The sequence below is a fragment of the Plectropomus leopardus genome, chromosome 13 (assembly GCF_026936395.1).
Source record: "Plectropomus leopardus strain MGB_pleo_1.0 chromosome 13, ASM2693639v1, whole genome shotgun sequence".
NCBI classification, from domain to species: Eukaryota; Metazoa; Chordata; class Actinopteri; order Perciformes; family Serranidae; genus Plectropomus; species Plectropomus leopardus.
The window spans coordinates 5,944,133-5,969,648 of record NC_142188.1 but is presented as its reverse complement, the minus strand read 5'-3'; the positions used below and the strand labels follow the sequence as shown (position 1 = coordinate 5,969,648).

Genomic DNA, 25,516 nt, shown 5'->3' with positions numbered 1-25,516 from the left:
GTCTAAGAATTTGTATCATTTTAAACAATAAGTAATTTCTCTTGTGAAGGTATCTGTTAACGTCATCACTGGCAAAATCCTCTTTGTCATGATGATGATTGTTTACTAAAGTTGTTAAACTTGTCATTTTTAAATCATAAAATAAGTCATAAAATTCAGTAAATACAGCTAAATTTTGAGTTAAATTAACAATTAAATATAAAGTAAACATAAATTAAGATTAATAGTAATAGGTACTTTCTTTTTTCAAGGCAATCCCATGATTTTTAAAAAAAACTTAAAATCAACTTTTCAGATTTGACAGTGTAATTGTGTGTATTTTGTGGTATTTTGGAGTTATTTCAGTACTTACGGGTCATTTTCCACCTCTGATCAACTTGCTGTATTTCCATAATTTTGCATCCAGCAGCAGGTGAATCAGATGTCTCATATTATCAGGCAGCTCAGAGCTCTTTACTCCCTACCAGCCATCACCATCATCATCATCATCATCATCATCATCCTCATCCTCAGAGCTGCTGAGATCACAGTTATCGTCCTGCAGAGTTTTTGATGCAGTTTGTGTCTCCTGTGGTTTGAGTGTAATATCCTTTTATAATCCTGAAGGGACCCACAGAGTTTTTATTGCTCTAAATTATAAACAGTGAGGACATTAGGACCCCATTATGCCTTGCGGTTTGTAATAACTATATTAAGATATAAGTGGAACTTTAAAATTAAAGAAAAAAATGAAGCTATAATGGGGTTACTCTTTCCATTTAAAGAAGCGCGCTCTGAGCCTCATTCATAATTATCGCCTCAGCCTGGAATATTCTCCGTTTTTCCTCACCTACAGACCGCCTGCACATGATTTTATTTTACTTTTCCAACGAGAAAAATTAAAAAAAAAAAAAGGAAAAAGAATTTAAAAAATATATCCTAACGCGTCTGGAAAGTTCTGTCAAACAAAAACAAAGAGACAAAAAAATAGAAATAAATGAACACACAATTGATGGTTTTTCTGCTCCTGGAAAATATAATCCCTCCTCACACTAATCCCCGACCTCGGTACCAGCCATGGTTACTACAGCTCGGGTGTTTTGTTCTCCTGCATGCACCCCCCGCCCCGTGTGTGTGTGTGTGTGTGTGTGTGTGTGTGTGTGTGTGTGTGTGTGTGTGTGTGTGCGCTCACATCATCGCTCCGCGCGCAATAACGCGCAGCGCGGCCGGTGGAGGAGGAAAAGGTGCGGCGGCTCACAGACCCATTCACAAATCTGTGCGTGAGTAAAATCCACCGGAGGCAGCTGCAGCAGGAGGAGGAGGAGGTGGAGGAGGAGGAGGAGGAGGACGGGGTGTGTGATAATCCAGAATCTCAAAATAAAAGAAGCGGATTATTCAGATCAGATGGGAAATGTTCGGGCAGTTCCGGAGAAAGCCGAAGAGAAAGAGCGACAAAAAACAAGTGTTTAATCCCCGCAGAGGAGCCAACTTCAGCGGGCAGAGGAGGGGAGAAGCTCCGGGTTCAGACCGCAGCATCCCGGCCGGAGGACGGGAGAGGAAAGTCCTGAATCCCGGCAGGAGGAGAGCATCCTCCAGCTGCAGCGGAGTCCCTCCACCCACAGACAGGCAGAGACAGACCGGAGGACAGAGAGACAGGTGATGAGACAGACAGCTGATCGGTAAAGCGGAGTGTCTAATGGAGACCCTCCCTGATCGCCGAGTCTCATCACTGTGATGTTTTCTCGCTCGTTTTCCGACTGACAAGCAGAAGCATCAAGTTAACTCGGAGCGAGTCATTAGATTCTGTTTCCAGGGTTTGACCTTCAAAATAAAAGCACGTTGAATCAGCTGGATGAGCGCGTACATTGAGCCTCATGCAGCAACTCTCTTAAAATGTTTCTATATTTCTCTTAATTTTCTGGTAAGAGGAAATTTCAGAGAAGTCAACTCCAGATGCAACAAATGTTCATACCAAGCTAGTATTTTTTGTTTCTTAAAACGCTCTGGGAACAGTACAATGCAATGTTTTCTTTTAGTTCCCAGAATGTTTCTCCTTTGGTAACATTTAAATATATAGTGTCTATTTTTGTTTACATATCATATTATGGGAACGTTTCATTGAAAAAAATGTTCTGTATTCTCAGTCCTCAATAACATGTTCTAAATGTTGCTTTAAAAATGTTCTTTCTTTGTTCTCATGTAACATTGTGGGAACGTTTTTTTTAAAAAAAAAATATATATTTCCATTTGTTGTTGTTTCAACGGTTGCTGTTATAACGTTACGTCTTAGTCAGCTTTTAACCTTACAGGAACATTATTTGAAATGACTGAATGATGAACATTATATTACAATGTTTTCTTTAAAACATCATTACAACTTTTAGGTAACGTTAGCCAATGTTGTGGGAATGTTTGCTTGCTGACAGTCATGCTCAGTGATAAATTCAAGTTGATAATAAGTCACCATTAGCCTTAGTATATTTTATTTATTTAGCATATATATATATATATATATATATATATATATATATATATATATATATATATATATATATATATATATATATATATATGTTTATTTTAATTTGCTATTTTATACAATTTGTACTATAAGCACAGGCAACACCTCTTAAACATTAAATAAGGGCAGGTTTTGTGCCGTGTGCAAAGACTCTGGCACATGCACAAGAGTGATGACAGGATGAAAGTAAAAATGATCCAATTAGCAACATTTAAAGAAAAAAGTCCAGATTTGAGTATCAGAAATTAGTTTCTTTTTATAATTTACTCTCCCATTACTCTATTACAGCGCGACCCTAGATTAGGAACCACTGGATTTAAATAATTAACAGCACATAAAACAGTTAAAACTAGCTCCGTCTGGGCAGCGACAACAGTAATGTGCTGCCAAAAATCAATCTGATAATGAAATATCTGACAATTTATCATTTAAATTTGAACTTTTCATATTCAAAGTGCATTTTTGATAACACTTTAACTGAAGTACACTTTTACTGCTGTACGTTTATGTGATAAGCTTAATTTAGGATCATCATTGATATGACTACAGCATGATACCAGCCACCTGCCAGCTGCATGACTTTATTTTGAAGGTCAAATCTCCACTTTTCCGGTTTTATTGTGGTGGTTTGTCTCGCGCTTGTCGCGGCTCGAGCTCGGGAGGTAACCATGACGCACGGAGAGAAAACACCCCGGCTCCGCTGGAGAGGACGTACGGCCGCGGAGAATGATGGGACGTTGTGTTTTTGTCCCCGTTTATCGGCATTAATGTGTTTTTATGAGTGAGGAAGCGAGAGAGGAACAAAAAAACTACAAATACCAGCAGCAGCAGCGGCAGCAGCGGCGGAGGAGCTGTCCGCGGTGCTGAACGGAGAAACTAGGAGGAGAGAGAGCGAAAGTTTCAGTTTTAGATAATAAAACATTTCATCACAGGTAAAGTCAGTGTCGCATTAATACACAAACATATGAACATATTAAAAATCATAAATAAAACACACAAAAATGGAAAAAAGACTAATAGGAGTAAAAATGGACTTGTTCCCAAAACAGTTTATAAATAACCCTGTAACACCTGAGCAAATCGGCCTGATTTTCTTCCAAAAAATAAATGAAAAAAAGTTTGAGGAAGGTAACAAGCAGCTTTACAAGAAATTGATTTAAAAAAAAAATGGCAAGAAATGAAAAATAAAAAGAAAAAGTTACAAAAAATTACCTGAAAATAAGCAACAAAAGGGAAAGAAAATAAATGAAAAAATAACCTAAACAAATTTTATGTTAATTAAAAAAACAGTATATATTTTTCCAGAAATAATATAATTATTCTAATTATATGCTATGGACATTTTTCACTTTTTATTTGATAATTTTCTCATGACCCCCTCCCACCCTTTTTGTAAAGACAGTTTTCAGGGTGAGTTTCGTGTCATTTTTTTAGTAATCTAAGCATTTAGACCTGAATTTCTTGTTAGTGGGCTTATTATGTTTTTTTGTCCTGTTTTCCACGGGAAGAAATCAAATCATTTTCTCAGGTTTAAACCTTTAAATGCTTGTTAAAGCTGTTAAAGTTAAAGATCCAGTTCCTTCTGGTCATTTTTGACAAATGAAGTGTTTCGAGTGCTGTGTCGCTAAAAATTTAAGCACTGTCTCACAAAACTCGCCTATCTCACCTGCTGACAGGCACAGGCCTACTTTCTGTCACCTTTTGAACTTTTTAAAGTGTTAAAAGTCGAAAATAAGTCTCGTCTGACCAGCCGAGGAAACATTTGAAACAGGAATTCGTTTCTGACAAACACATCAGAAAGTGTTAAAACTGTGGGAGGAGGAGGCGGTGAGAAACTGATGACGACTAAAAACCTTCAAATCAACATCTATATGACTTTATACTGAAAATGAACAAACAAAAAATAAATAAATACATCAGATTATTAAATAAATAACGAAACAGTGGAAAGTGTGCAGAGGATGGGATGAGTTTCGTTATAATGGACCACCTGGGAGCGAGAGAGTGGGCTGATCTGGAAGCTTTTGTTTTCGTGTTTACCTCTGATGTAAAATCGTACCCAACAGAGCCGTAAGAGACGTATTTGGCTCCGAGTGGGAGGATTTAATAACAACAACTCCTGAACGAAGCAACACCAGCTCCCGTCTGACAACAAACACTGAACTTTAGGAACCACTCGAGGGACGTTATTATGTTGTGGGGTGTTCCTGTTATTTTGTCCACTATATATAAAGAAAGTAAAGTGTTTGACTCGGACTTTTATCACATAAAAACTGATTTTTTACGCAGTAAACAAATACAGTACTTTTGCTACTTTTTAATAGTGATTTTTAATTTTTTTTTATTTTACCTTTTATATCTTATCTCTTTTCTTTTTAAAGGATCTTTCATTATTTAAAAAAAATATTTTTATTAATAATAAAATTCTTATATTAATAATTAATAAAATATTATTCATATTTTTGCTTTTTGAATTGCCCTGCTGTATGAAATGTGCGATACAAATAAAGCTGCCTACATGCCATAAAAAAAGGATAAGGTGCTTTACCACAGCATACACACAATATAAACAGCAGTTACCAGATAAATTATTGGTATTGTTTGTTTCTGCAAAGCATGAATATTCTACATTTCACACTAATCATATCAACATTTTATGTTTCTGCAAAGCATGAACAGTTGCATGTTTTATGGAGCAGATATTTGTGGATAATGTGGTTTTGATAAAAAACTTCGGTTATGGTTAGGAAGGTCATATTTTGGCTTAAAACAGATCATTATGGGATCGTAATGCCAGTCTCTTCAGTGCCACTAATTCCAGCATGAAAAGCAACGATGGTGCAGTAAAAAAAAAACTGCTTTCATGTGTAAAAAGCAGCTGGAAACTCAGTGACAGGTCGCTAAATCACAGTTGATTTTGTTGTTTGTTTATCAGGTTTGCAGGTGTTTTGTCTTCACACCATCCACCAATCCCTAATTTAACTGCTGTACTCTTCATAAAAAATGCCACTTAAAATCAGATTTTGCTTTCATTAATAGGGGGCGAATTTTATTTTATGAAATATATGCATCTTTATAATAAAGAGCATTGCTCTTTACTTATGTTTGACATATTTTGCACTTTTATTTTAAAAGTTAAATATAGTTTTTACTTAACATTTAATGGTGTTTAGTAAAACATGTAAATGTTTCACTTTAGTGTGTTTTTACATTGTTGTATTTCCGTCTTTACTTCAATAAAAAAAATGATCAAAATACTTCTGCAGTCCTGCTCAGACTGTTTATTTTGGTGTTGTTTGTTATTAATCCGACCTCTGCCAGCAAGACACACACACACACACACACGCACACGCACACACACACACACACACACACACACGCCTCATTATAAAAGATAAAAGCTGTGTTTACCTCTGAGCTCCATGGCGACACACACACACAAAAACACACATCAGCCTGCAGATGGAAACAGCCGCTGCAACAAAACACAAACAGGCCTCACTGCATCATACAGTTACAGTTATGAAGGAATAAAGAACGATCAGAGTCCTCGAGGTTCAGTCCAGGTCAGTTTGCAGTCTGCAGAAAGTGAAGCAGAGCTGAAGCAGACCAGCGGAGAGCAACGGTTCAGAAAAAAAGATCAAGAATCTGAACTTTTCTCCCAAATCTGATCATCAAACTACCTCATGTGTGCTTCTGGTTTGTAAAGAGGCTGCCAGCAAAAAACACAGTTAATTTATGATTTATGAGACCTTAATAACGAGAAAATAACAAGAAAAGGCTCAGCGAGAAGATTTATGAAATCTGTGAAAAGTCAAAATGATTAAAGTTTGATTTTTTAAAAATTTAATTTATTATTATTATTATCATTATTATTATTATTATTATTATTATTATTATTATTATTATTATTATTATTATCATTATTATTGTTATTGTTATTATAATTATTGTGATTATTATGATTATGATTATTATTGTTATTATCATTATTATCACTACCATTATTATTGTTATTATGATTATTATTATTATTATTATTATTATTATTATTATTATTATTATTATTATTATTCCGTAGAGCAGAAACTCTATCCTGCCCTTTAACTTCTGTGATCTACTGGTCATTTTGCGCCCCCCACTGGCCAAAACCCCAAAAGACACTGAACTTTAAACAGCGGATTTATCGCTTCTGTTAACCCTTTGAACCCTGGAACAACACCACTTTTCTTGTGCTGCGTTTACACTTTCTGAACATGAACTAATTAGTGTGTATTCTTTTGAAAACATCGTGGAGAAAAGAAATGAGCAACTTGACAAGAAATGCCCCACAAATTGCAAAAAATATATATAATTTGGAAAATATTTTTTAAAGAAGCTAGAGAAAAATGTCCCAAAACTATATTTATAATTATGATAATTATATGTTTAAACTTACTTTACAGAATTATTGTGATTTTTTTTGTAACTACTTTTTCATGTCATTTCCATCTTTTCTTTTACTTTATTTTTCATTCTTTTTTTTTCTCAGTTTTTCAGGTAATTTTCTTGTATTTTTAACATTTTTTTTTGGCTTAGGCTTAGATTCAGGGTGGTAGCCAAATCAACAAGATCAACAAGAGAAAACTAGAACCTTTGTTTTATTTAAATTGTTTCATATGCATTGTTATTTTCTCAGCCTCTCCGGGGGAATGAAGTCAGTTTTAAAGGACTGAGAAAATATCACCTTTGGTGAATAAGATTGATCCTCAAATTTTCTTTGATACCATTTTAGAGAAGTAAGTACAGTAATTTTATGTATTAAATGAAATTTAATGAAATTCAATTTATTATTGACACAATGCTTATGCTGGCCGACATATTTTAAAAAAGTATAAAGTGTAAAATCTGACTTCTGATTTTGTCAATTTAACAAAGTTTTAAAAAAATGAAAAAATATTTTAAAAAGTATGCATTTTATTAAATTAGTTACTTAAGATTCTGCTGTAGAACACTTAAAGTTTGGAAATAAACAAATAAAAAAAAGATTATTTCAGCAGTTATGCACACAAATACAGCAGAAAAATGTGAGAAAAATCTGTAATAGTCTGTTCACATTTGATTTTATCTCAACTAATTTGTGTTCCATTTTCAGTCCACGTATGTCAATAAATGAATAAAAATTGTTTTAAAAAAAATTTATCATAAAGGAGCTTCTCAGTTTGTCTCTACATGATGTTTAAATAAAGTTATTTCTTATAAAGGAAACAAGAGACCGCACAGTACAAACAGCAGAGTGTGTTTAATTAAACACTCTCCGCGTGGAGTTTGTAATCCTTACAAATCCCCTGCACTCCCTGCAGTGTGTCTCACACACACACACACACACACACACACACACACAGACACAGACACAGACACAGACACACAGACAGACAGACACACACACACACACACACACACACACACACACACACACACACACACACACACACAAACACACACACACACACACACACACACACACACACTTTGAAGTTGTTTGTTCCCTGCAGACGTCACTGAGCTTCAAACCTCATCAGACCAAACTTTCACTAAAACCTAACGACCCAAACGAATCAGCGGACAGTCTGGAGCGGATCGAGGAGTTCAGGCCATTAAGAGTTTAGTATTTTTCCGCTTATTTACATTTTAATCAGCAGTGTGTCTCTCCAGAAACATTGTTTCAATAACTATACAGACCTCACTGTGGACAATTTTAAATCTATATTTAAAAAAAAACAAAAACAGCTTCAAGGAGAATCCTCAAAACTGTTTCTGGAAAAAACGTTTAGTTTTCTAGATTTACTTTGGGATACTTGACCTCTTAATTTGGGCACAAAAAGCTAAATTATTCAGCGCCTTTGAGTTGGAAATGTACTGACCTTTTATAGTGTGTTCAGTGTTACAGTGCAGATCTGAAGGGTTAAAAACCTGCATTTAATAATTTCATTTTAGACATGTCTCTTCTGCTTAAGCGATTTCTGCTACATACTCGAAATCAGGTCACCGCTCTGCCATTTACAATGCAGAAAATGTTTGGGGTTTATTTTGTAAGATATTCGATTTATTTAGATTTTTTTCCAAATTTTCCAGTAAAAAAAAAAAAAAAAGAATTATACGTGGAAAATGTTTTTTGTCTATGCGATCATACAACCATCCTCACTTTAGAAATGTAGTTCTGTGCACAGATGTTTGGAAAAATAACAGACTTTCATAGTTATAACAAAGAGCAACAACATTTACTCCTAATACGAATAACTTGTCCGTCTATAGAAAGTGAGTTAATTCTATATAAATTTGTTTTTAAACAGAACTATGATTTTATTATCTATTATTTATTTTACTTTTATTATTTTTTTCAGGTCATTTCCTTTTTTGTTTGTTTTTTTCCCTTTAAAAAAAACAATTAATAATGTTATATTGAAATTTTTCCAATTTATTTTTTTGTGCTAATTTTTGGGCCACTTCTTCCTTCGTTGGCCTTTTACCTATGTTGAAAAAACCCCAAGCCAATGTCCTTAGGCCTCAAATATTTAATTGAAATAATTTATCTACTATCATACAGTAAAACCTGTTCTGCATGTAAATGAATGTCAAAAACTATCAGGTATCTATCACATGTGCAAAGAGGCGGCCCCACTGACGGTGCAACTGTCCATGAACTAACCACAGAAACACCAGTTCGTCACTGTTTATCATGTTTTTCGGTTTTTTGCACCTGAACGGTTGGAAGTTGGAAATTTCAACTGTAAAATTCGGACCTCGGCCTGCAAACTCTGCACATTCAGTCTGAGACTCAGCTTACCTTCACACATCTCTCACTTTCGGAGGTCTTGCAGGAGGATAATCTACAAATTAACACATACGAGAAAACAAAAAGTTTGGTTCATTTTAAAAGCATTTTAATGGCTTTTTGCACATATGTAACAGAGATGGGGAGAAGTCTACGGGTGCAGATCCAACTAGCAGTGACCCCTGGTCCACATCACACTGACTACCTCACCTACAACCCCCCACACAAGCCCCGCCCACCCAACCCAGCCCCGCCCACCCCCATCGTGGCATTGTTGATTGTGCAATATGAAGAAATATCTCGTTACTATGGTTACAGTGACAGAGGAATGCACACTATATTTATCAAATTGCCAGAGAAGGTAGCAAAAAGAAAAGGAAATAAAAAGAAAAAGAAACAGGAACCGTTTCAGGACCAATCACAGAGTGAAGAGTTTTACTTGAGGTGTTTCACCACCCGACCGAGCCCACCACCAGCTGTGGAAAAACAAACACACCCACCTTTAACACTTTGGGGCTCTTTACTGCTGTTTTGCTTCCACTTTTCCTGTTTGTACGGAAGTCAATTAATGACAAAATTACAAGCGAGCACAAAACGAATTCAAGCTCTAATCAAGAAGAGAAAAGTTTGGATTTGCAGTTCAGTTTGAAGTTTTAACTCACCTTTTCAGTTGTTTATTTTGCAAAATGTGTTTCTGTAGAATCCATCAAACTGCTGCATATTGATTAAATCCATTTAATCATGCAACTTTACCCTAAATCCCCCAAACCAGCTCACTTCTGATGTTTTGAAACTCATTGATTTTTTTTTTTTTTTTTATTATGGAGATGCAAATGGGTCAAATAACATTAAAGGAGTGTTGCAAAGTTTTGGCACGCAAAGATAAACAAACTACCAAAACTAGAGCATGCTAATTCAAAGATAACATGCGACAGGAAGGCTGCTCACATAATGAGGTCTCAAAACATTCATAAAAGTCCTTAAAAAAATCATCATCATGCTCATAAATCTGTTTCTGCATCCTCTCGAATCTCAACTCGTTGATGATTGCAGCGCAAATCTCTGTTAATTTTGTCATTAATGAACTTCCGTATAAAAAGCAACCAAACAAGTAACTCAACAGACTTCACTGCAAGGATACAGGCAGCAAAAGTTTGGAAATAAAGAAAAAATGGAGTGCTGAAGCCAACAAGCAAGCGACCATTATTCTGCAACATTACTCACTTCCAATAAATGCTTTTTAGAACCGACTTGTTCACTTAACAGCAATGCTTAAAGTAATTTTGTTTTAATAGTACATCTACGTCTCCATACTTGTCAGACTAAATAAACCTTAGACATAGCTTAACTGTGGAACGGAAAATACATACTGGAGGAAACAGATTTCAAATAACTAAGGGGAGAAATGTCTCAAAAAATGTAACCAGAGTAGAAAATAAACCTTACTGGATGCTTTAAAGTTTGAGTTAACAAACATTCTTACTGGTCTCAGTTATTTATTCCCCTCCTGCATTCAGATTTAAGTGTACATATTGTTAGGTTTTTAGGTAAATAAAGTTATACTCAAATGAAGCTTATTACGGTTGGTAGGTCTTATTATTAGTAGTAAATATAGGTGAAATTAAACACAGGTTTATTTTTTAAACAGTTTGTTATACACAAGTTATACATACAGTTCAAAGCAGGGTAACGCTCCAAATTACAGCCCCTTTTCTTTTCTCTCTGCGTGAAACTGCAGGAATTAGACAGCACCGGGACGTAACGAAACATGATGATAATCAGCTTTTCGCGGGTTAATTATATCACAAATTACAACCGTCAGAAAAGCTGAATTATTCAGTGCACAAAATGCCGTTTACTGCGCTCTTGTTTTGTGTTTTGAATTTGATTTTTCTGCTGTTTTGAAATGTGCTGGAATATTTCTGCATTTAGCACTTTCACAAGATGGTTCTGGACTTTTTAGGCTTTTTAACGTTTCAAACACAAACACGTGAGGTGTAATTTCAGAGGTTTACCCCGCTGTGGTCTCAGTTTTCCCCACCACAGAGGGATACACGTCATCTTGCAAAGACAAGGCCTCGCAAAAACTGAGGATGGACCCGAACAGGAACTACCTACAACTTCCCCCCAAAAAAAATTAAAACAAAAGAGACGACTCGGGAGCGTAAACACAACCCACAAAAAGGCAGTAGTCGACGAAAGCTGGGATGATGAGAAGCAGAGAGGAAAAACAAAACAGTGGGAGATATAAAACAACTAATAGCCATAAGAATCATAAAGAGGGATATTCTGGGAACTCCTCTACATCGTGTTGTTGTTCAGCGGCAAACTCTGGTTTTTTATCTTTTATGACAGCAGCTGCCTGAAGCGTTTGCAGACCCCCTTTTTTAAATTTGTTTTCCTTCAATCCGATCTTTTTTTTTTACTCGTTTTTCCTGCTCCTTATCTTACAAAAACTGAACAGAGGAAACAGGTGGTGTGTTGTAGCTGTACTTTGCTCTGAGCCAGACCGGACGGTTGATAGGCACAGAGTGGAGAGTTTTGGCTCGGAGCTTGCATGCTGGAGTCACGCTTTGAGAGAGGAAGAGGAGGAGGAGGAGGAGGAAAGAATAGGAGGAAGAAAAAGAGTGGCTGTTTGGGATTTTATGCAGCTGCGTTAACTGGCTGCAGAGCGGTCCAGATCGTCCGATGAGTTAATGTTAATAAAAACTGATGAAGTGTTTTTTCCTCATCGAGTTACTGTTTGATGTTATTACATTAACAGACATTAATTACATTTAAATCCATTTAGAAGTCAATTTAATTACATTTTCAGCAGTTATTCTATCGGTTTTTTAGTCGTTACAGTTGCTACGAGCTGACTCTAAATCAAAAAATTCGGACATCTTCAACAAATATTTGACCAACGATGGATCGATAATGAGGAGCGACCCCAAACAGCACCAGAGGGCAGAGGAGGAGGAGGAAGAGGAGGAGGGAAGGAGGAGCGTCTATTTCTTCTTGCTGAACAGACTGAAGCGTTTCTCCTTGTCTTTCTCTCGTTTGCCCGGGCTGGACTCGGCCGCCGCTGCCGTGGCGACAGAGGCCGGCAGCGTCTGCGCGCGTGCGGTGGGTGCGGGCGTGCTATGGCTGCTGGGCGTCACCTCCACCTTGTTGCCCGAAATGGCAGCCGAGATGGCCGAGATCCACACGTTCATCTCTTCCTGCAGGACGGAGAGGTGGAGAGAGGAAAGGGTTAACTCACGCTGCTCAAGATTTAAGAGCTGTAATTTAATAAATGGTTAATAAAACACTATAATGTAGCTGTTAACTGCTAAAACAACAGTTTGAAGTGTTTATTTATGTAAAATATGTTCTAATTTCTCAATTAATGCATCAATTTTTATTATTACAATTATGTTTTACTACACTGAGATTCATCATGTTTATACAGCAGCCTCCAATCATAAATGTCATCAGGAAGGAACAATTATCTACAAATTTAACTTATATATGTATATATATATATATATATATATATATATATATATATATATATTTACAAATACATTATAGTGTCTTATAAACCATTTTAAAAATATTTAAATTGTGTTAATTAATGATAACGATATGTCGCTCGGATACAAAATATGTAAAACAAAAAAGAATACATTAAAATATGACAATAAAAATATTAAGTAAAACTAAATTTAAACTGAAATATAATGGCAAATTTAAAAAACCTAAAAATAATTTTGAACAAAACAATGAGAAATATCTAATTATTTAAGTTAAATAAATAAAAATAAAACAAAAATACTTTTTGTAAAAAGTAACTTCACAGCAAGGTTTAAAATGGAAATAATACTTATAAAGTTAATACAACAAATAGTTAAAGGCTTGAATAATGGTTTTAACAGTAAATATACAAATAGAAAAAAAAGGAACATGGGTGCAAAGACGTTTTTTTTTTTTTTTTTTTTTTAAACTTACGTCATCTTTGGCTTGGAAGAGATACTCGTTCCCGTCAGTGATCCTGTGGAAGTTTGAGAACACATTAAAAAATAAACAGTGTGAATAAAGGAGCGAAAATAGAGGAAAAGAAGGTCACACTCAGTTGGCTAAAATCACGGTCACTCATCGGGACGCTCACTTGAGCTTGAAGACGTGTTTCTTCTTCTTGTAGTCCGTGGCCACCTCGCAGACGGCGTCCTTGAGGCTGACGGGGATCTCGCTGTGGTAGGGAATACCCTGACTGGCGCTCTTCTGATCTTTATAGAAACCCATCTCCTGCTGATTGATCACACAGTACACGTTGTGCCACGACCTGCAGAGACAGTCAGATCACAGATCGATATCTGCAGCGAACACGCAGGATTTCTGCTCACTGCCTTAATTCCATGTTGTAAATTTGATGTTGTCTTTAAAACACCTTGTTCTTGGTCAATATCTGTATTTTAAGTCTTAAATCGTTAAATGAACAGTCATTTTCATGTCAAAGGTTTGATTTAGTTTTCTTTCCTGTTAAATCTGTCATGAAGAAATAGGTGAATATTAAACTTTTAACACCTAGATGCTGCAAACAGACGCCTTTTAGGAGCATTTAAATCTCTGAAACATGAGAAAAATAGAAAACTGTTTTTTTCTTTTGAGAAAAAAAAGAGAAATATCATAATTATATTTTAAGTATTATCTAAAAACTAGGGAAAATGGCCACAATACTATATCAATAATTCTTCTTATTGATTCTGCAATATTACAATTATAACTTTAGAATTTATTCTTATAATTAATTATAATTAAAATAACTTTACAGAGCAATTTCTCAGGGTTTTTAAATTATTATTATTATTTTACATTTTTACTCATTTCTTGCCATTTTTGGGCCATTTCTTGTCAAGTTGCTCGTTGCCTTCCTGCCCGTGTTTTTGAAAGAAATCAAACCAACTTGCTCAAGTTTCAAAGAAAAGAAAAACAGAAAAGCATAATTTTGAAAAATATGAAAATAAGTGTGTGTTTCATCATATTAAAACAACCACACAGTCCTCCAAAAGCAGCACAGACGCTTCTATTCCTGGCTGTTGTATTTCAGAGTCTGGCGAGCGCCAAACGGTTCCCACCTGCTCGAAGCCTTCTTGTTATGTCCCTCCCACTCGTGTTTGCGGTGCAGGAAGCCCTCCAGCTGAGACGTGGGAGCGTCCTGCTGAGTCTTGGCCGGCAGGGTCGCTGCCTGGCTGATCTTGCCCTTGCGAGACGCCCCTGGAGACCCTGCGGGGCTGGGCTCTGACACCCCGTTCACCACCTCTCCACCTTCAACGTTATCCTGCAAACAGACGAGAGGAGAGTCTGAGAGACTGTGGATGGATAAATCTCACACATGCTTGATTTTAAATGAATCTTTATCTCTCAGACGCAGAAGCTGTGAATCAGAATTATCAGAGCTGCAGCATGCAGAGCGGAGCAGAATCACAGGCTGCGTACGCACTTCGAAATCTCTAAACTTACATAAAACTGAAATAAAAGCTGTGAACTGGCTGCTCTTAACCGCGTACGGTCACATACACGCACCGAGAACGTACAGAGAGCACCGGCTTCAATCTGCAGCATTCAATCTCTTAGACAGAATCGATGCTGCCAAATAACACATCAAAAACAGGTTTAAATATCTTTCAAATCATACTGAGTGTAATCGTCCTTGTTTTGGGGCCGAGAACGATCATGTAAATGTATTTGATATTCTGATTTCACGCTGTGCAACAACTTTTCAAATCCAGAACAAAGGAAAAAATAAAACAATGAAGCCAAAAAAAACACAAATATGTGACATCAAACTTTAAGAAACTACGACTGAACCAAACTTAAAACTGGTGGACAGACCAGGTCACAACAAAGCAAACCCCACATCATCGTCTTTAAGCTGCCTCTAATTACAACAGACCACACGATGGCGTCATTATTGACAACTACAACATCTCTGAAACCGACGTGAGCTCAGCTAACACCGTTTACAGCTGGTATCGACCTGCGCTTCAGTGATCACAACATTATCGGACAGCAGAAACACAACGCTGCTCACACCTGATCCCATCATGCACCTCCAGCCGACAACTTGTGTTTAGATTTCGTGACTGTCCCAAACTCAGTTATTACGTCCTCACTTTTGCAAGCTGCTCTCACAGTGGCTGTGTCCGTACAGCGGGAGATATCGCTGTCAGCAGAATTTAACTCTTTACATAACACAAAACGAGGGACGGTCACCCAACAATTCGTCCAACTGGACATAACATGGATAAGTTACGGCATTACTGTCACCTCTGCGAGTGGTTTCAGTGATCAGATTGTATTTACAGCTGTAGTTAGTGCTTTCCAGCTGTGATCAGATCACCGAGACAAATGCTGATACCAGACTAAACGAGGTTTTACACGCTCAACTCAACAAGACTACAGATCCATCCATCAAGCCACTAACACCAGCTACTTCAGCCTCTGTAATGCATTTTAAGCGTTTGTTTTTAGCAGTGAATTATTTGCGCTCAGCGCAGGATTTCAGTACTGATTAGAAAAACATCTGCATTGTACATGAAGAGCACAGAGAAGTAACACAGTCTGATCATGCACTGATTACAGGTTTTAGGACATGCATAATAAATCAAAACACCACTCCGTAACACACAACGTGGTGGACAGTGTGAAGACAGACCAGGAGAGGGAAAAGCTAGCAGTCGGGAAACACACACACAAAAAAATCTCAAACAATTATCCACAAAATTGCTTGGAACTCATTACTGGGCGTCATTATTGGTGAGGGGAGAATGCAATTGGCCTAGTATCAAAACAGATTTTATTTTTCCACACCACACCCACTCCAACTGGATGCTTATTACCCTGTTACAGAGCTCTTCAAGGGCTGGACCAGAGGTGGACTCTCTTTTTGAGAACAGTTCAGAGGCTGGACCAATCCTGGGAGCTTTAACTGAAGGGCTGCAAGAGCTGCACCGATCCTGGGAGCTTTGATTTTTTGGGCGAGAGCTGGACCAATCGTGTGAGCGTTTACTGGGAGCCTTAACGGCTCAGCCAGAGCATTTACTCGGGTTGGACAAAATCTAAGGACTGTCCCTGACAGTTAATCAAAGCTTAGACCCAATCAGAGATTTTTTGGGTGGCTCATTAAACATTGGGCCGATCCTGAGAACTTTTGTTTGAAGACGTTCAAGGTCTACTTCTCACAGCGGTAAATTTAAGCCTATCTTGTTCTTGATAAGTGTAAGATCAATTCTGAAAGCTTTCATCGAAATTCGTCATAAAACAATCCTGACGGTCATTTTTATCTCTTCTAAAAACGTTCTATTTGGGACTGAAACCTTAAATGCAGTGCATCAATGTTTGCACTCATGTTTCTTCTGCAGAAATAACAGATATATTTATCTTCACCAAACATCAGAGGTCAGGTGGGCCCGACATGTCTTGACAGTGAATTATTGTTCAATGCGCACATTTGGCTTTGAGGCCAATGTTTGGATTTCTGACAGGTTGGAAACTTTTTTACTTTCTGTTTATAAAAAACTGCCTAATTTCTACCTAAACGACTACTGTATGTAGTTACTTTATTTCCAAGGTTATTTTTTACAGGATCAACCAGAACACTTTAACTCTGGGTGATAAATGTCTTTACAGTCACGTTTGGCAGGAAATTAATTCACCAAGCTGCCCGCCAACAATTATTTGGTAAACTACTCCTAAAACAAAGAAGAATGCTTGTGCTGCGAGTTAGTTTTAAATTATCCAATCATTATTTGAACTCTTCTTCCATTTCATTGATTTTTATCCATGTCGATGAATTAACCCCGCTAAGCAAAGTATATTTATATCGAATAAAGCCCCAGGATGAAAATTGGTGAATAACACGAGATGGAGAAATACAACATTAATATAAAGCTCAACTGAAATGCTAATGACGATGACAACATGCAAAAAAAACCAAACAAACAAACAGTATATGGAGAGAAGTCACAACTACGCATGAATAACACATGGACAGACAAACCAGAACGGGTCTGAGTGCACTGATTGGTTCTGACGGGGTTTATTGGGGAATGTGTGTTAGTCAGGGAACCAATGAAGGAGCTGGATGGACATGCAACAGAAACCATGAGGAGAAATAAAGAAGTTACGACAATAAAACATGAGAACAACCGATAATAATGATAATACAAAACAACAGTGTTGCAGTGACAGGAGATGATAATATAATAATATAAATATAATGATGATGATGGAGTCCACACACACACACACACACACACACACACAGAGTCATTCATATACACGTGGTCAGTGTGTACAATGATTATGTGTAAGGGAAGTGTTGCTGTCATGAAAAGTCAAAGCACTGACTTTACTTTTCTGGAAAGAGTTCTCTTATTTTTCTAAATACTTTTTGTTAATTGGACTTCATTCTGAATGATCCAAAAAGCATGTCAAAAATATTCTGTATGAAAGGGTTTCTCTGTTGAGAAGCTTTAAAAGTTGCTTATTTTTACTTTTGTTTTACAGTGCTTGCATCCTGTGACCCTCTTGTGAATCTGAAATAAAGTCTGACTTGAGGATAATTATTTAGATGCAAGAACGTTTTTAAATAACTTTTTGAAATTTCAAAGAGTTTCCAATTTTGTTGCAATATTTCGTAATAAAATTTTGATAAATTATTAGCTGTGAGATCTGTTAATAACATGCAGGGGCTGTTTTACATGGAGAAATGTTGCACTGCATGGAGAGCATGTGATGTGATGGAGGATGAAGGAACTGATTCTGCAGTCTATGAAAAAAAATGAAGATGGTGAATTTGGGCTGTGGGATGAAGACACACTTGGGGTACGTAGATATCTTTTTAAAGCGGCTTTTAAATCATGTCTTGTAAATAACTGTACACACAAAAATGATATATATAAAAGTAATGTATGGTCTACAATCAACTTCTTAGTGAGCAGCAGTTTAAAATTAAAATCACAAACCTGTGATTGATTACACAGAAAAATTAACAGATTGTTAATGTGAAGTGTAAACGATCAAACTAAACTTATAGCAGCTTAAAATCCTTTATTTTAAGACAAAAAGAGTAAGACATAATTTATCTGAATACATTTTGGTGAATATCCACAATATTGAAGTGTTTTTGTTGATTTGTTGCCATTGATAAATGTATTCTTTATATTTAGTGCATTATTTTATGTTTATTACCTAATTCGCCACTATGCTGACGACACCATGATTTACATTCAGAAATAAATATCCTACAAATGCCCATAAAAACTATAACAGATGAACAGATTTTGAAATCCCTGTTTGGGGATTTAAAGGGGGGCTGTGTGTTTTGTTGGTGGACTTCTCAGGTGTTCATATTCCAGATGGTGAGTTTATAAATTACAACGTAAAGTAGCAGAAGCATTAACAGCTGAGGGGAGATGATGACAGGAGTGTCAAGCTGAGAGAGACAGAGGGAAGAAGGGAGGAGGGGAAATAAAAATAAGAGGGATGGATAGAAACACAGGTGCGGCATGTTCTGGTGTATGCATGTGTGTGTTTTGTGGTGCCATTCACAACTTATGCAGTCGCACTCATGCCAAACGGACGACTCAAACTTTTTCTTGCTAAATGTCTCAATTTTGCAAACAATTAAATGTTTAAATCCCTATTATGACTGTCTCTTTACATTACTGATCTACTGCTGCTTGGTTTTGTTTAAAGAGTACAGAGCACCATTTTGGGGCTTGATGATTGGACTAATTACGTACAAAAAGGAATGTTAGGTACGCTGAACTTGATTTGATTAAAAGTAAATGTTTTCCTCCAAAGACAAGACCTCAAATTCACAAACTGAAAGGGAAAACTTCAACGCTGATCTTTTCTGACAGAAGTTTCTTTTTCAGCGTCACGTGATGAAGCAGAAACAGAATTAAACTGAAAAAGCATTTGTGTCCACCTCGACCTTTTTTCAGTGGTGACTTATATCAAATGCTTGTATCAAACATTTTAACAGAATGTTTTAGTGCCAAATGAAATGCTTTGCAAATTTTGGTCCTTTCACACTAGTGATGCTCTCAGTGTTGGAATGTCTCCAAATTAAGACTCCATTTTCCATCAGTCCCATAGCTTCCCATTATTCCCTTTTGTAAGAGGTTATTAGATTTAAAGGCCTCAAAGATGAAGATCTCATTTTGTTAATTAGTGTAATTACACTAATTTCTTAAGACAAAGATAAAATAAGGCATGTGAAAGCTGTAAGTCAAACTTATTACACTTATAAAATAAGAAATTATTAATCACGAAGAAGAAGAAGCAAACAATAAATGCTGAAGAAAAGTGATAAATACAGGAAGGTTAATGTGTGGATCCCAAAGTGTGTGCGGAAGGAAACAACACACATGGTTAGCAACAGAGTCTAGGGTATTTCTGCATGAGGTCAAAGGTTAATATTGCTTGTGTTTTGTGATCTTTCATGTGCATGGAGTTAAATTTAAGTATTTTAAATGTATACATTATTGGCGTGTGTGTGTGTGTGTGTGTGTGTGTGTGTCATGGTGCAGCTGCGGCCCTGCGGCTCTGCAGGGTGCTGCTGTATTGCTGGTAGGCAGGCGAGCGGTAACTAACCCTGGGAGACTCCTGATCGGACGGCAGCCCGTTCTGAGACACCGGCTCGCCCTCCCTGCAAACACACACAGTTCACAAAGAGTCACACAAACTTTTAAACGATTTCATATTTACATGAAGAGCTGCAGCTGATGACTGCTTTCATTTTTGCCTGATTCATCACTTTTTATTCTGATGTCAAATCAGGGTTCCTACAGCTTCAGGCAAATTAAATTAAATAATTTTTTTAAGACTTTTTTTTAAATGCCATTCAGGATGCAATTTTAGACCAATTTTACAATAACCAAAACTAGGGATTTTTTTAAAATTTATTACTTTTCAAGACTTTTTTAATGCCACTCAGGTTGAAACTGAAGACCAATTTTAAAAAATTAATTTAAGACATTTCAATACCAATTAAGGCCTTATATTTAGATTAATGAATTATTTGCCTTTTAATACTTTTTAAGGATCTGCGGAAACCCATGACATGACTGTCACACCCTTTTCTTTTTTTCTTTCCAGTGTGTTTTTGTTTTCGCTTTGTCTAAAATATCAGAAGGTTGTCCACAAATCTATAGTACAGAGGAAGCGAAAGCTGCATCTCAGTGGTGAAACTTGAAGCAGTGACTCCTGATGCACATGCAAATTCTGTCCAAAGAGAGGAAGTGAATCACCTCTTATTCCTACTCAATATCTAATAATATAAAATCAAGAGAGAAAGCGTGTAAAAACACACAGAGTGAACACACAGACACACAGTTCTCTCACCTTTGCTGAGCTGCAGCGTCGCCGGGCTGAGCCTCAGTGGGCGGAGGTTGTCTCTTCTTCTCTTCTTCCTCTTGCATTCTTCTCACTTCCAATAACTCCATCTGGACACACAAAGACATTAAGCCTCATGCAAAAGCCCACTCGCACGAAAATATTTAAAGATTCGTCCTTATGCAGCATTCACCCACTTCTTCATTATTTTGTCTTAGGTAGGAACAAATCTCCGGCGTGATCCAGACCTGCTGTACAAGTCATGCAGAGATAAACTGATTTCTCTCATTTTATTTAAGGATTATATTACCTTAATCTGAACAAATTTTTACACCTAAATGATATGAAAATTAACTAAAATAACCTTAATGCAGAATCAATATTCAGTTCAACAGACAGTCATTAACATGGCTGCACATTTATAAAGATATTTAATTTTACGATTTTTATCAAATCATCATATAAGTTACAACTGTTTTAAATGGTTCAATTAAATGTTAAATTATCACATCTTAATGCTATGATGACGTCATTGAGAGCTGCATTATGGATATTTCCTAATTGTTTCAGGTCGTCTTAATGACGACTAACACTCCTGAACTATTCTTTCAGGCTGATTTCTTTCAGCTGCGTTTGAACGTCTGTGGTGTGACATCATCCTTTTTAACTCTTTTGCAAGATTTTTGTAAATGAAACTTGCCAATAAACGAATCATTTGGCAATTTTAGAGGCACTAATTATTCTAATGCTGAAAAGTTTGGGCAGTTAAGAGAGTTTGGTGAATTGAGCAAACCTCACAGAAAACTTAAGAATACAGATGGCTGTGGAGTGCGCTCGTGTGTCTCACCGTGGTCAGCCTCTCCAGAGCGGCGAAGCGTTCCTCCCAGGTGGCGGCCGACTTCTCGAAGGCCTCGTGGCGTTTGATGAGTTTCTCCACCTCGTCCACGCTCTGGCCAATCTCCCTGCTGGACAGGTAGGGATCCTGACCCAGCAGCCACGCCTCGGCCACACCTGCGTCCCGGGAGAACTGATGCACCTCCAGGACTGAACACACAAATGTACCCGTTAAACCAGATTTATTCAGCTAATCCCGTTTATTACTTTCTGCGAACAGATGCAATGACTCAACAATCTTACCCAGTCTCAGCCACTCCCATCTGTCCTCCCACTTGTCAATCATGTCTTTCCTCTTGTCCGTCAACTGTAACAACTTTTCTTTAATCTGAGGAGACAAAACATTTTAGGATTTAATTGTAAAATAAGCAGATTTAAAACAAACATCATAAGCATCTTCCCCAAATCAATACGTTAATTTGTAAAGACTTCCACATCCTAACTTCCCTTTAAAATCATTGGTAGCACAAAATTCAGCGGCTCTGGATTCTCGTTTCTGTTTTGTGGTAATGAGAATTTGTTAATTTCAACATGAGGTCAGAAGTTTGAATTCGACAATTAATATTGAGGGATATTTTTATGAAATACTGTCAAAATTTATGCATCAAAAAGTGATGTAATAGAGGGAATTTGCACTTATGAAAACCTTAAATCCAAACTAAAATGAAAAATGCTAACACAAATAAGACAATTAAATCCAAAAACAAATGCGACCTATTTCTGATGGTACACAGCTAACTGATATCAGACAGGAAGTCCGGCTGTTTTTAGTTAAACATGAAGGATGTTGGTTTGGTTGTAAATGTGTTTGGACGTTGGCGTCTCCACCTCCTCTGAAGCGTAGTGCTTCCTGGCCAGCAGGGCTTTGCCCAGCTCGATGCAGGCTGTGAAGCTGTCGTTGCGGGCGTCGATCTCCGCCTTGATGCCCTGGTGGTTGTTCATCAGCAGCTCCACCGACGACACGTCCCTGAAAACACAAAACCAAACCACATCAACGAAAACACAAAACCTTTGATTTTTAGCTTGTTTAATGTGAAACATTATTCACATTTAATGTGATAAATTCAATAATGCTTTTGTTTACATCAACCTGGCTGTCAAACAAGGAGGCTCTAACACATTAAACAATAAAATAAATGCAAGAAAGATTCGACTGCAGTTTCTAGTGTGAGAAAAATCAATATTAGACCGGGTCATTCATAACTATTGATAATCTGATTATTATATAATGACATAAAGCACTCAGACAAGGCTACACTTGACTCCAAATCTGTAGTTAAATAAACCAAATGTATTATAAAATTCAACCAAATAATGTAACAATCACGGGAAAGATCTCTTTTAACGTGTTATATACAGCATGTTAAATGCTATTTAAGAGCGACTCAGAGGCAGAGACATCAGCTGGCTGCTGGAGAAGTTCAAATACGTTTGTTGTTTCCCTCAGCTGAAGTTTAACATGAGCGACAAAAATTCTCTCATCTCTTGTGTGAGTGAAACCTCTCTGTAACCAATTAAATTGGTAAAAATGTATTTACCAATTACATGAAGTCAAAATGTCACCCTGAAAATACCAGTGGGTCGTACTCTGATTTTGACCGCTATGGTATCAAGATACAATAAATAAGCATATTTCATTTGCACTTTGTTTTGTTTTGAAAAACTTAATTTTTCTAAATTATGTAATTGTATTCCTGTAGGCTTTATCTGTAGGTGTGTTGGAGTGAAGTCTGTGACTCACACGGATCAACGTCAAAAATAATTTCCATCAGAGGTGAAGTGGGAGTGAAAAAAGTAAAACACTGGAGATTAACAGAGAAAGGAAAAGTGTGTGTGTGTCTGTGTAGTTAAACAAAGCAGTTTAATAACATATGAGGATACTAAACTCAGAGTCAGTAGACTGGCACTGGCACACACATCTAAACTTTAGATTCCAGAATTTATTTATTATACTTCAAATGTACAATAGAGTTTTTAAGGCTCAATAATGATACAAAAATAAAACAACTATATCACTGTCTTAACTGCAATATTTGGTGCAATTATTCAAATGTGCAATATCCTTGAATGTAGACTATATTTAACATGTGACACATATTGTATGTGTTATATATTTTTTATTGTTATTCTTATTCTTAAGTATGTTTTCGTTGTTCATTATTGTAGCTTTGCAAACATATTTATATTTTTATATTTCTAACTCACATACTAGTTTTATAAACTGCATTGTGGTATAGGACGCAGTTTTTATATTTTACACACTTTAATCACTAAGCACATTATCCAAATACTCAGCATACTATACATACTTTATTTTTTAAATATTTACACACAGCACTAATTGTTTACTATGACTGTATTTCGATTTTTATACATTTGTGCTTATATTTATTTCTATTTGCTATAATTCTATGCAGGCATCAGAGCGACTGTAACGAATCAACGGGGATCAATAAAGTGTTTCTGATTCTGATTAAACACTGACTCCTCAGAGGTGAGGAGTTTGTCCTCACCTGGGCTTCTCCTGAGCCTCGATCAGGCGGATGACGTCCTCCATCCACAGCATCAGGTCGCGCACCATGCTGAAGAAACGGAACTTGTCTCCGGTGTCGATCAGCTTCACCCGGCGGCCCTCTGCAGCCTCCAGCAGGTTCTTCCAGGCCTCAAGGACCTGAAGGGAGGGAGGCGACAAACAGCAGAGATCAGAACCAGAAAGACCACAGTCAGGGCTCCTCTAACACCGTTTTCACCCGATAAAGACTTTTCATTTACTCATTTGCAGCCTAAAGACAACAAGCTCTATTACGGACCAGCAGAGACCGTCTGGAGGGCAGCAATCACAAAGCGCTTTATGATCAATGGGGAAACATTATTTATGTTGACCTAATTCATTATTGAGGGATACTTTGTTGGACAATCGTTGGCAGAATCTTGCAGGGGTCCAGCATCAGTCAGGGTGCTTATCAGCGCATCAGCCCGGGGAAATAAATAAATGGCATAAAAGCAAATAAAAAGCAAAACATTCATAAAGGCAGATCGCAGAGGCAAAAAGCACTCACCATGTAGGGGGAGGGCTACATAACAACATACCTGTATATCTCTCCCTTTGATATCTCTGTGTGTATTAGGTCATTGTAGGTGATGTTGAAAATAAGTCACATTTGGATTTGATTCGCAAAAAAACAGAGGACATTTTGTTTCATCTGTTACCTTTTTCTGAATTTGTTACATCACATTATAAATCCAAATCGTTATGTGGAATTAAAAACAGTGACGCAGGATTTTATCCTCAGTTTTAACCCCTGCATCCACGTTTTCAGTGGATTATGTTCACTTGTGTCTCCACCTGCTCACTCAGACCTCCAAAATCTGCTGGCGCCAAATAAACACTTTCATGTATTATTTATTTTCTAAACAAAGTACTGGGATTTAACAGTAACTGACATGGTGTGAGCTGTTCCTAGATTATTCAGAGCCTATAAATTGAAACATATATATATATTTCTCTTACCCAGTAGAAGCATATAAGTGCAGATTTTGTGCCGCTAAATAAGCAATATGGAGTTGGTGTCTTACAGGGAATCAAACCACCACCCCTCTGAGTAATGGCCGACCTGCAAGCTGCAGCAGCTTGCTGTCCGGGATGAGCAGATCCACATAGTTCAGTTCTCAGATAAAGTGAACAGCGAAATAAAAAGGGAACTATCAACATTAATCTGTTAGCATGATGATTTTGCTTCTAGCAGCTAAATGAGGATGAAAACCAGACAGAGGTGATAATTCACAGACACTATGGTTAGCCAACTACAAGCTATTTTTTTAACACTCAATCAGATGGCTCAGTGATCAGTTTCCACTCAGGAAAAAAAAATTAACCACGTCTTATCAATTCTGTTGCATCAACAACAAAAAAGCCCCCGCAGCCCCAATTGCATGATTGC

At 36.9% G+C, this 25,516-nt stretch overlaps 2 protein-coding genes across 9 annotated transcripts in view; both read right to left on the bottom strand.

Annotated features, from left to right (window-relative positions):
- LOC121954837 (echinoderm microtubule-associated protein-like 6) overlaps positions 1 to 1,615 on the bottom strand; it is a 123,784-nt gene extending 122,169 nt beyond the window's left edge. For all 4 annotated transcript variants that reach the window (XM_088086530.1, XM_088086532.1, XM_088086531.1 and 1 more), the window contains exon 1: positions 1,172 to 1,615. The gene's annotated coding sequence lies outside the window, so the exon portion shown is untranslated. The remainder of the gene's footprint in view (positions 1 to 1,171) is intronic.
- A 7,786-nt stretch (positions 1,616 to 9,401) lies between these two features.
- LOC121954401 (spectrin beta chain, non-erythrocytic 1) overlaps positions 9,402 to 25,516 on the bottom strand; it is a 143,802-nt gene continuing 127,687 nt past the window's right edge. For 4 of the 5 annotated variants that reach the window (XM_088086689.1, XM_042501882.2, XM_088086688.1 and 1 more), the window contains 10 exons: positions 24,089 to 24,246; positions 22,404 to 22,542; positions 21,819 to 21,903; positions 21,529 to 21,725; positions 20,691 to 20,791; positions 19,941 to 19,995; positions 14,414 to 14,616; positions 13,447 to 13,620; positions 13,287 to 13,329; positions 9,402 to 12,517 (listed from right to left, as the gene is read on the bottom strand). In XM_088086689.1, coding sequence (XP_087942815.1) covers positions 12,305 to 12,517; positions 13,287 to 13,329; positions 13,447 to 13,620; positions 14,414 to 14,616; positions 19,941 to 19,995; positions 20,691 to 20,791; positions 21,529 to 21,725; positions 21,819 to 21,903; positions 22,404 to 22,542; positions 24,089 to 24,246 — 1,368 coding nt within the window. In that variant the 3' untranslated portion in view covers positions 9,402 to 12,304. Of the gene's footprint in view, positions 12,518 to 13,286; positions 13,330 to 13,446; positions 13,621 to 14,413; positions 14,617 to 17,360; positions 18,775 to 19,940; positions 19,996 to 20,690; positions 20,792 to 21,528; positions 21,726 to 21,818; positions 21,904 to 22,403; positions 22,543 to 24,088; positions 24,247 to 25,516 lie in introns of those variants that run through there. The other variant, XM_088086690.1, reaches the window with a different exon arrangement.